At 41.1% G+C, this 12671-nt stretch overlaps 1 protein-coding gene across 1 annotated transcript in view; it reads left to right on the top strand.

The window, feature by feature from the left end:
• Positions 1-12671, top strand: part of LOC126248282 (apoptotic protease-activating factor 1-like) — a 274185-nt gene that overhangs the window by 144394 nt on the left and 117120 nt on the right. The window contains exon 11 of the mRNA XM_049949131.1: positions 5391-5511. Coding sequence (XP_049805088.1) covers positions 5391-5511 — 121 coding nt within the window. The remainder of the gene's footprint in view (positions 1-5390; positions 5512-12671) is intronic.

Here is a 12671-nt window from a genome sequence, read left to right as displayed (position 1 = left end):
GTAATTTCTGTAACATAATGTCATGGTTCACACAATCAAATGCTTTGGACAAGTCACAGAAAATTCCTATCAGTGACATTTTACTTTTTTAAAGACTCTGTTAAGTGGACAGTGAAATTGTATATTGCTGTCTCAGTGGAACAGCATTTTTGAAATTCAGACTGTGATTTACTAAGTATCCCATTGCTGTTGAGATGGCTAACCACTCTTGAGTACATTATTTTCTCAAAGATTTTTGAAAATGCTGTAAGCAAGGATACTGGCTGATAATTATTGACATCTGTGGTGTCCCCCTTTTTGTAGAGAGGCCTAACAATGGCATATTTTAACCTGTCTGAGAAAATAACTTGAGTTAGTGATGCATTACATACATGACTCATAACATCACCTGTAATTAATCCACATAGTTTTAATATCTTACTAGAGATGTCATCTATTCCAACAGAATATTGATTTTTCAAAGATTTAATAATTTTACTTATTTCACTAGAGGTTGTTAGGTGACACTTATTGTGACTAAAATTTTTCAAAACTGCCTCTTCCGTGTACTGCCTGGCTTTTTCTTTTGAACTATTCTCACCAATTTTTTCTCCTACACTTAAGGCATGGTTGTTAAGTACATTAGCTACTTGTGTACTATTGGTTAGGATGGTCTCATTCTCTTTAATAGTAATACTACTTACCCCAGTGGTTACTTTTCCTGTCTCCCTTCTAACAACATTCCATATTGGTTTGATTTTATTGCCAGGGTTGTTAATTTCTTCTCTAACATACATATTTCTTGATTTCCTTTTAAATTTTTCTCGGTGTGTTACAATAATTTTTATAGTGTAAAACTACTTCTAGATCTTTACTAGTTCTTGCTGTCTCATACAGTTTTCTTTTTCATTCTGAAGACACTTTAATACACGTAGTAATCCAAGGTTTCATTGAAAGGTGTGTGGTGTTACATCTAGTAATTTTCTTTGGGAAACAATGTTCAAAAAGAGATATAAATTTATCAAGAAATATGATGCATTTATCATTAGCATTTGGCTCATTATATACACCTCCCCAATTAACATTTCTTAAACGTTCTCTGAAGTGCTCTATAGATACTGGGTTGAGCAATCTCATACTTTTACGTAATGGTTTCTGAACTGTACACCCTGTTAGGTTTTGTAAGTTAATCAGTTGTACATCATAGTCTGACCACTGATTCTAAGTTATATGTTGTTAGTAATATGTCTAGTTTACTTTTCCAATCAGAATTACTAAGAAAGTTTACATTGAAATTACCACTGATTAATAACTTCTACTTTTTGTCTGACAGACAGCATAATAGGGAGTCAAACTTTTTTTATGAATTGCTCTCAGTCTCCTAATGGGGAGCTGTACACTGTTGCTAATATCAGTACTACATTATCTAGCTGAAGTTCACATGCACAAACCTCAAAGTGCTGATCAACACAAAATTTGCTTACATCTGCAGTTTTGTATTTGTACCCTTGTTTTATGCAAATGGTAACTTCTTTATCCATCCTAGATCTACAAGAGTAAAGTGCTAAATTATACCCATTTATACTGACACTATCCATTCCCACAGTTACATGGTGTTCAGACAGACAGAGAGTGTCAGTCTCATTTTTATTTTTGAGATCATCTAAACACACTAATAGCTCATCTTCTTTATTTTTTATTCCCTTCATATTTTGATGAAGTAAGTTGATACTGTTCTTAGCTTTGCCCCTATTTACTACTGTACATGAAGTTTCTTTTATTCTATTTGTCTTGATTGTTGTCTGTCTGGACTTTGGCTTTAACCTAAAAAACCTGTCTGGCTGGACCCATTAAGCACTGGGATCACCCCTTGTGTGACTGTGGCCTCCCTTACAGTTTCTGTTAATAGAGAAGCTAACTTATTTTTCCCCTATCTATTCAGGTGCAGGCCATGTGTAGTGTATCCACACTTACCAATAGCATTAACTGGAACAAAACTTGCGTGAGATTTTGCTGGTGTCTGGAGCATCCTGTTCACCTCAGTGTTAACATGCCTTACAGCAGTGTTTACCCAGGGCTGATTATGGCACTGAAAGACCTCCACAAACCCCACATTTGTGTGCCCAGTTTCTGCTCCTATTTTATCCAGGTCACTCATAATACTGTATTTTGGATTCATAGCCAAGCTGTTTCCTGCTCCCCCCAACTATAATTACCTGATCTTCCTTACCAAAGTCCCTGCATAGCTGACCTAAGTTTTCTGTCACCTATCTAAGGCTAGCACTTGGTTCCACAAAACTTGTGACCTGGTACCCTACACCTAATTTCTCCTGAAGCTGCTGGCCCACACCCGTCCTATGACTGCTGCCTAGAAGCAAAATTATTCTTTTTCTATTCTGGTTTGACCCTGATCTGTTTTTTCTTTAAGCTAATGTTCTGCTTCAACCTACTTTCAACTACATCTGGATGAGGCCCTTCCTCCACTTCAGATAGCAAGCCAAAGTGATTTACTACTTGAATTTCTGGAGTTTTTTCAAGTGTTTCCCTTTTTTGCCCTTTGCTTGCTACCTTCTCCCAGTTCCCAGTCTCCTTTTCCTCCCTTAACCAACATAATTCCAACTTCACGTTATCTAATTCAGCCTTAAGGGCACAATTTTTTGCCTCCTGTTCAGCTATTTTTCTGTCCTTTCTACATAACCTACACTGCCATAGAAGAGCCTCATTTCCTCCCCACTACTTTCGCCCAAATGAAACCATAATTTACAGTCTACACAGAATACTCCCCCTCTTTCAAATTTCTGTGACAACTACCCCATTTGTCACACGTGGTTAATTTGACTTTGAAGTGATAACTCTAGTCAAAAACAAAAATCTACATTCACACGAAATTTACGCCAAAAAAATGTAAACAAAACTAGCAACTACCAGCCTTTACGAAATACTTAGTTTTCTATTTAAATATGGTCAGGAAAGCAAAACCTTCAATAGATAGCCTAGAGAAGAAGTAAATACATTACTCTAAAATGTAATATTAACTAAATTAGCTCTTATTTCAATATTAATCAGTTAACTTAGCGAGAGCTTCGTATATGCGCAACTTTGGAAGAGGTGGTAAAGACAGTAGGGTGTACGCTGATCAGATGTATTTGGACACCTCTATGTCATACAGAATTGACCACCACATGTCAAAAGATATAGACACACCAGTATAAAAAGAGATAGGGAGTATTGTATTGCCAGTAGAGAAGGAGTAATAGCAGAATTGTTTGGTTAGGAGAGTTCAGTGACTTCAAGCACAGACTAGTCATTGGATGCCACCTGAGTAACAAATCCACCAGAAAAATTTCAGCCATTCTAAGGGTGCCCAAGTCGACTGTTGGTGATGTGATTATGAAGTGGAAATGCAAAGAAACAATTACAGCTAATCAAGACCAAGCAGACCTTATCTACTGGTGGACAGGAACCATTAAGCATTGCAGAGGGCTGTTGTAAAAAATTGCACGAAATCATGGAGGGAATCACTCGTGAGCCCCAAAATGCAACCAGTAGTCCAGCTAGCGCAGTGACTGTGTGTAGGGAGTTAAAAATAAAGGGTTACAATGGTCGAGGAGCTCCTCATAAGTCGCTCATTTCTGTAGTCTACACTAAGCCACACTTGAGGTGGTGTAAAGAACAATACCTCTGGTTAGAAGATATGGGGAACAAGTAATTTGGAGTGATGAGTAACGCTGTACTCAGTGGTATTCTGATGGAATTGTTTGGGTTTGGCAAATACCTGTAGAATGTTACCTGCCATCATGTGTCAGGCCAACAGTGAAGTACGGAGGAGTTGGTGTTATGGTAGGGGGGACATTTTTCATGGTTAGATGTGGTCCACTTATTGCACCTCAGAAAATCCCAAATTCGCAAGGATATGAAGATACTGACACAATGTGTACTGTGTACAGTAGAGGAACAGTTCAGAGATGATGATTGTTTGTATGAGTCATGAAACAGCATCTGTGAGAGAATGGTTTGTGTACAGTAATGTTCCTGAAATGGACTGGCTTGTCTAGATTCCCGACCTGAACCCAATAGAACACCTTTGGGATGAAATGTGCATGTGACTAGGGCCTCCCATCAGGTAGATTGGTCACCTGGTGCAAGTATGTTTAGTTGACAGCACGTTGGCGACTTGCATGTTGATGAGAATGAAATTATGATGAAGACAACACAACACCCAGCTGAGAAAACTTTGACCCAGCCAAGAATCGAACTCAGACCCCTTGCATGGCATTCTGCCGTTCAGACCACTCAGCTATGTAGGCAGACACCTTTTGGATGAGTTAGAATATCAACTTACTTTGCTACAGACACGAGAATCCAATTTCACTACTTTCTCTGGTTTCAGTGCTTGAGAAAGAATGGGCTGTCATTTCTCCACAGACATTCAGACACCTCAGAGAGAGAGAGTGTGTGAGTGAGTGTGCAGGGGGGCTGAGGCAGGCAGGCAGGCAGATGCGCACCCGACCGTGCAAAACACCTTTGATCGAGATGACACCTACTAGTGCAAACACATTCTCGTCTGTGCTCGAAAAACAACACTATCCATCAGTGGCTATGAATGTGAAACATGTTGGACCTTCACTGAAATCAAAATTTTGACCGAAGGTGGCATATTATTTAATTATTACTAACCTCAATCACAATACAGCCCTCTTAATATCTACCACCAGTGACAAAGATCTTAAAAATTAAGCACTTAAGTTTTTCAGTGACAGCAAAACTAATATTGACAAGAACTTAATTTAAAGTGCAAATATAAAAATATATGATATAGAAGTCTTAGCAGAGCTGATATCAAGTTATCCAGATGTACTTACAGATATCTTAATTTATCACTAGCTCTGCAATGAGATTCTTGCATGCTCCAAAATCATCCCATCACCTTATCCACTCTCTTATGTGATGCAAGTGCTGTTTACGTTTTCTGACAGCCATCAAAAGTATTAAAAGTGCAACTGCAGCCCGATTGTATTCCATTGCAATCTCTTCCTTCACTCGCAGAACTATGACTGAAAAATCCCCACAGAAAGAGTGATCTCTCGGCTCCAGCAGACTTTCTCACCCTCTTGTGTATAAATGCTTCCAACATAAGCCCTTGCAAGACTCTCAGACACATACAGAAAGTACTCACAAGTATCTGTCAGTGAAAATTCACCCTAGTATAAACAATTCTGTGGGTGTTATTTTAGAGTAAAAATCTCTTATGTGTATCTCAGTCCTTAAGTCAGAAACCTGAAGTGAGAGCAGTGAGGGAGGTTGTTGTTGTATATGGAACTTGTTGGTTGATAATATCTAAAGACATATTTTATGTTAAATATTAGTTCAAAATGAAAATGTTGACTAGAACTTTGCTTTTACTTTTACAGCCTTAACCAAGATTTCTCTTCAGACACACAAAGTCTTCCAGTAGAAGGAGGAGCTGTAACTGCCTGTTTTACACATAGTGAAAATAAGATTATTGTTGGTTGTTATGATGGATCTATAAATGTAAGTACCATGTTGCAGAGAATACTTCTTTCTTCTGTTTGCTGTAAATAAACTATCCGACTACTTTGTAGTATGAAGAACTCCTCAGATAAGCTACCACCTGTCACTGAAGAGCCTCATTTGTTCATTTCATAACCTCACATTGTATTAAAGTGTTCCTGATTTTCTTAATTCCTCAGCCTTCCATTATCTGCTTTTATTGTCTTTGTCGGGGGCCAGTAATTCCAACAGGGCATCTGAATTCTCCATTTTGTTCCCTGGGGTCTTACAAGGGTGAAAGCATCGTGACATCATGCACATGACTTGGAATTTATAAAAAACTGGTGCAGCTCTCACAACTAAATAATAAAGATACATTTGCAGGATCACCATACATTTCAGAAAGTTAACAAATCACTTCAGAAAGTTAACAAATAGGCAGTCTCTGGCGTGATCTCTGTGCATCAAGTGCCTCCTCCAGGCACTATTGAGTATACCTATTGTCGCTATTGTAACTGTTATTTTTCATTCTAATACTGATTACATTTTGTATTTTAAATGATTGATTATCTATACAGATATGGCCCAGTATTGTTGTGTGTACAAACTTAGCTTCATAAGAATTTTCTTAGCTACCACAATGTTTTTTTTTTTCAGATTTCTATATTTGATATTGTGTAGATACTCAACGTGGTGTCCTGATTCTGTATTAATAGATTTAATAGATTTCAATGAGGCTTGTAAGGAATGCTGTAAATGTCTTTCTCTAGAGGCCATAACTATTCATAACAGGGTACTACATTTGGTGCATCTCAGATCGGCCGAGGATTCAACCAACATTACTTATGTTGCTCCATAGAATGGAAGGAGAACCATATACTAAATTACCTCCATGATGATGTCAGCTGGCTAAGCAGGGGGTTAAGACAGAGAACCAAAATGTGTGTTCATTTCCTAGTGCTGTGAAATGTGAAAACAAAATTTCAAATGGCAGTTATCAGAAGAAGAACAAATGTAACAAAGGGACAAGAACACAACCAGTAGATCAAAATTTATGAAATCTTCCACTGAAGATACCTTGCAAAGAATATCGGCGAAACATGTATGCCAGAAAAAATGTGTTTTATTCAGTTGTGATTCAACGGTCCCAAAGTAACAATTATCAACATACAGTAGTATTATATGCTACAGGACTATGAAAGCTGAAGAGTAAATAAAGTTTTGTTTTTCATTGTTGGTGATAATACTTATAGTGAAGGCAGCAGTACACCTTTTCTAAGCAAGAGTCTGAATACCTCCCTTTTTTAGAGTATGCTGTTGGAATTTGTTAAAGATCACTGTAACACTTTCTCATTAACTGAACAAGTTTATCACAAATTGTACATCTCTTTCTTTAAACTTTTGTAAGTCCTTCAGGCAGTCTAACCTAGAACAACTGTCAGACAAGCATTTTTGGGAGTAACTCACATGAGTGTCATGTAAGGTACTTCCTGCGTTGAGAAGCTGTGCTGGGAATCCTGTGATTGAACTGCAGGCTGTTAATGGTCTATCATGTGGTATTTATCTTTTATATTTCTCTGAACATTTATAAAGATGTTTTAAACTATGACATAACCTCTACCTGTAAGCTGCTCATATAGCAGTACAGATAACTTCATATGTCATCAACATGACTGTGCATTTGATCCTGTGTAGCTGGAGGTGCCAGTTGTCACAAGAAAGGCTTACCTTTTCCTCTAAATACTTCAAATGATTGTTCCACTTTATATTTACTCAGAATGGTGATGCTGCAATATTAGAATAACGTGTAGACACACGATTCATCATATGCTGCTCTCTTCAAACCAAACATTGCAGGAGGGATTTTTCCAATGATGTACATTACTTTGTAATTGCTTATGTTTATTGAGAGCTTCTAGGTGCTGTGCAAACTGCTGATTTCTGAAAATAGTTGTGGATATTACAACAGTTATCACGAGAGATGACATCTTTATAGAAGACAGCCCTGACTTCAATTGAAGCCTAATGTTACATTTGCTTTGGACAAGAATACTCCATCTAGATAGTTATTTTGAGTTCCTGTGCCTGTAACGTTTGTGGAAATACACTGTTTATTGTTGTTGTGGTCTTCAATCCTGAGACTGGTTTGATGCAGCTCTCCATGCTACCCTATCCTGTGCTAGCTTCTTCATCTCCCAGTGCCTACTGCAACCTACATCCTTCTGAATCTGTTTAGTGTATTCATCTCTTGGTCTCCCTCTACGATTTTTACCCTCCACACTGCCCTCCAATACTAAATTGGTGATCCCTTGATGCCTCAGAACATGTCCTACCAACCTATCCCTTCTTCTAGTCAAGTTGTGCCACAAACTTCTCTTCTCCCCAATCCTATTCAATACCTCCTCATTAGTTACATGATCTACCCATCCAATCTTCAGCACTCTTCTGTAGCACCACATTTCAAAAGCTTTTATTCTCTTCTTGTCCAAACTAGTTATCGTCAATGTTTCACTTCCATACATCGCTACGCTCCATACAAATACTTTCAGAAACGACTTCCTGACACTTAAATCTACACTCGATGTTAACAAATTTCTCTTCTTCAGAAACTCTTTCCTTGCCATTGCCAGTCTACATTTTACATCCTCTCTACTTCGACCATCATCAGTTATTTTGCTCTTCAAATAGCAAAACTCCTTTACTACTTTAAGTGTCTCATTTCCTAATATAATTCCCTCAACATCACCTGACTTAATTCGACTACATTCCATTATCCTCGTTTTGCTTTTGTTGATGTTCATCTTATACCCTCCTTTCATGACACTGTCAATTCCATTCAACTGCTCTTCCAAGTCCTTTGCTGTGTTGTCTACTCCCAGGGCCTTGTTTTGACTCAGGTCTTTCAGTGCTCTGTCAAACTCTTCACACAGTATCGTATCTCCCATTTCATCTTCATCTACATCCTCTTCCATTTCCATAATATTGTCCTCAAGTACATTGCCCTTGTATAGACCCTCTATATACCCCTTCCACCTTTCGGCTTTCCCTTCTTTGCTTAGAACACGAGAGTGATTTGCAGTGTTTGCTAATAAACTCACTGCTAGATCTCCAAAATAAACATATGCTGTGCAGAAAATAGATATAATGCTGTCTTCAGGATTTTGTCATAAGGAACATTCATAACAGGTATTTATCAAGACAAAATCCTGCTTGTGTTTGCAAAAAAGTCTCAGTGGCTAAATAAGAACACACTACATCATATGTTGTTGGCTCAGTCTCTGGAAATACTGGCTGAGATTTAAAAGCCTATCACAGCTGTCCAGCTCTGGGCATCCTTCTCACTGATGGTGGAAAGTGCCCATCATGACTCTTAGAAAATGAGTAGGTTTTACAGGCCTTGGATTATTCTGTGTTCTACTTGTAAATTAATATGCAGCTCAGAACTGTAGTGAAATTACACAGCCCTGACATTACAGTCATTTCACATCTCCCTGCAGAACAAGACATGTTTAGATTATCTGATGAAGACCTCTCAAAAAACAACTGTCCTGATGGTAATAATATAAGCACCCAGACACAAATGCTTCCTCTAATGGCAATAAGAGACTGGGCTGGAGAGCAGTAATGTAGAGCAATACTTTAGATGAAGTAGAATTATATGACCCATTAGGAAAAAAATGTAATGCACAAGTTTCATATTAGTCTACAGCAATTTTACCATATGCATCAAAAAATAGCAATTGTTATTTGTATGTAACTGACACACAGTTCTTGAGGATACTGGTGATTCATCATATCAAGAATAATTGTGAAATTTTTTAATATTTGTGTAGTATTCATCCAGCAGATGTGATATTTCGGCAAGCCAACTTCTGACTTCTTACCACCTTCAGGCTTTCCTTATGACTGACTGTTTTCTGCTGGGCACCACCTTTATACCTCCAATCCTTATGCCTGCAGCCTCCTGCCAGCTGGCTCTGGGCTCGGACGTGGTGTGGTGGTGTGGGAAGTGCAACATTGGAGATCCGTCCAATGTTCTCAGATGCGCTGTGTCCAGTTCTGGATGCAGGTCTCTGCCAATATGGTGACAATGCATGTTTTCTTCTTTAACTGCCATGATGGGAGCAGATCTCCATGCAGATTGCTGCTGTGCTTTGACTATGCTCAACCCCTTGCTTAATTGAAATCTGTTGTATTTATTTATTAGTTCATCATGTAGTCACATCTCCACAGCCACTTTTAGAATACAATCCCAGAAAGTGTTGCACTGTTGCAACAACTTGGTGCCTTCTTAATGTGAGGTGTGCTCTGGGAGACGAAGAGCTCTGCCGCTGCAGACTTTGTCAGCTGTTTGTTGTCTGTGTGGCATTTATACTCAGTGCATCTGCCCTGTACCATCCAGATGGTCTGGTCTACATACAATTTCCCACACTTGCAAGGGATGCAGTAGACTTGCAATTTCTGGAATTCTAAGTCATCCTTGACTGATCCCAACAAGGCTTCATCTTGGCAAGTGGACTGAACACACACTTGACATTATGTTTCTGGAACATTCTTTCAATGTTTGATGACGTTTTCACAATGTAGGGGATAAATGCCATTACAAGACTTTTCTCTTTGTCCTCAGCAGGTTGTGGTCTCGACTTCTTTGACCTTAACGCATGTTTTATCTGGCAGTTGCTGTAACCATTCGTGCAGAACGTGCCCTGGAGATGCTGCAATTTGGCCACTAGACTGCCATGGTCCAAGATTATACATGCTCTAGTGTGCTTAGGACACCTCATTTTGAAGGAGCATGACAGCTAGAGGGATGCAAGTACAAATCTGTTGCATGATTTTATAGAAGATTTTGTGTCCTAGTGTGTCATTTGGTCTTTGCTTGATAGTGCATCCAGAAATGGAAGGTCATTATTTTCTTTTATGTCCATTGCGACTTTGATGTTTGTGCAGAAAATTCAGGTGTTGCATGAAGCATTGTAGGTGATGTCATCCATGTGAACAGATTATGAACATATCATCTACATAACAAAAAAAGCACAAGGGCTTGTAGACTGCTGATTCTATGGCTTGTTCTTAAAATGCCTGCTATGTATTGGCCATCACTGGTGATAGTGGGAAACTCATCACTACTCCATCCTTTTGTTTGTAGAAAGTAGATTGACATAAACATGAATTCAAACAGTTTCATTAGTTCCAGCCCTAACTCTTCTTGTATAAGGCTTAGGGAGACTCTTAGAGGCACTCTCGTAAAGAGAGATACCATGTTGAAGCTCACCATGAGGTCTTCTTGGCCAAGTCGGAAGTTCTGGAGCTGCTGCCATATAAAGGCAGCACCAAACAAAAATAAGTTATCAGGAATGTCTGAAGACGGCAAGAAGTCATCTTGCTGAAATATCACACCTTCTGGATGACGACACCCTGCTGAGTACCTGAGAAATATTGCAAATGTTCTTATGGTGGGAAAACCTAAAATCACACAATACTTGTATTAACACGATTCACGTTGTCCATCGCACTTCACATAGTGTAGACCGGGAACTGTCTGTTAGGCATGCCCGATGTAAAACTGACTGGGCACGGCCCGTGCTGCCTGAGTTGTTGTTGTTCCGCAGGCAGAGGGCATGGCCGCATTCTCGTGTGCCCTCTGGTGGACGGGACTTTACTTGTTGCAACTACTGTCCGTGAAGCGCCGTGCCGATGTGCGCCTCCCGCGATCTTTCTGGTGGCTACTGCACTCCTCCTCCTTCGGGGGGTGAAGCCACTGTTATCCACTGCGTCGGAAGGTGGAGCGTCATGCAGTAGCGATGACCTCCATGTCCATTGGAATGCTGGAGTTGGGGGGGATCTGCCAACCGTCGAGCCGGAACCTTCGAATACGGTTGGAAGTGACCCACACGAAGAGGCCCCCATCGTCCCACCACCGGAGCCCAGGATAGAACGGGCGACAAGCTGTCGAACTCTGGATCCCGTTCCACCTCGGGAGGAGCAAGACCCAGTGGCGGGGACGATGGGGAAGGCACGACCACAGGTGAACCAGCCTCCTGAGAAACCGGGCCTGCAAGGGGGGCCGGCTCTCACTGGGGCATCTCTAACGATGGCAATGTCGGTGCTGGAGCTACTGGAGGCCGCCAAGGCTGAGAACCATCGCAGTGTGGCGGAGTCACAGGTGGGAGGGGCGGTAGCGTCCCCTGAGAAAACAACATGGGTGCCGGCAATGGGGAAGAGGGCGCCTGAGGGGTCGGAGGGTGGGTGCCAAACGTGGACGTAGATGATTTTGGTCACGATGTACCTCCCGGTCCCCCGCCTGCAAGTTATAGAGCCGGTGGCCATTGCGGTGCAGGACCACCGCTGGTAACCAACGTGGATTGCGACCAAACCCACGTGCCCAGACCGACATACCCGGTGGAAAGCCAAGTACCCCATTTTGCGAAGACTGGCGAGGACCAGGCTGGAGGAGGTGCAGCAGAGTCCTAGGTTGGCGCCCGTGGAGGAGCTCTGCAGGGCTGCATTCTCCCATTGGTGTGGTCCGGTATGCTGTCAGGAAAATCGTCAATGCCTCCTCCCCAGGAAAATCGTGCACATACTTTTTCATCTGCGTCTTAAATGTGCGCAACATGTGCTCGGCTTCCCCATTCAATTGTGGATGAAAGGGGGGAGAGCAAATGTGCTGAATACCGAAGCGCCTCCAAAAATCCGGGAAGGTCTGCGAAATAAACTGAGGTCCGTTGTCCGGTCCGATACCAGGGTGACTGGCAGACCTTCGACAGAAAAGATTTTTGTGAGTGCCTGGATTGCAACTTCTAAAGTGATTGAGGAGCAGCGAACCGCATATGAGAATCGGGAATAAGCATCAATGACAATGAGCAAATAGCCATTGAGAAATGGGCCGGCAAAATCTATGTGAACATGTTCCCATGCCTGCGTTGCAGGCGGCCATGAAGAGAACGCTGACCTGGGAGATGCCTGTTGGCTGGCACACTGGGAACAGGCGGCCACCAAGTGCTCAGTTTCTCTGTCAATACCGGGCCAGTACACATGTCTGCAAGCCAAGGTTTTAGTATGGGAAACACCCCAGTGCCCCTCATGTAATAACGTGAGGACCTCCCTTCACAAACTTGCAGGACCAACCACGTGAGGAGCTGTATCATCGGTAGCCAGAAGGAGAACTCCTTCCAAGACTG

The sequence above is a fragment of the Schistocerca nitens genome, chromosome 3, assembly GCF_023898315.1.
Source record: "Schistocerca nitens isolate TAMUIC-IGC-003100 chromosome 3, iqSchNite1.1, whole genome shotgun sequence".
Taxonomy (NCBI): domain Eukaryota; kingdom Metazoa; phylum Arthropoda; class Insecta; order Orthoptera; family Acrididae; genus Schistocerca; species Schistocerca nitens.
The sequence above is the reverse complement of the archived record's forward strand: the minus strand, read 5'-3'. Positions and strand labels throughout refer to the sequence as shown.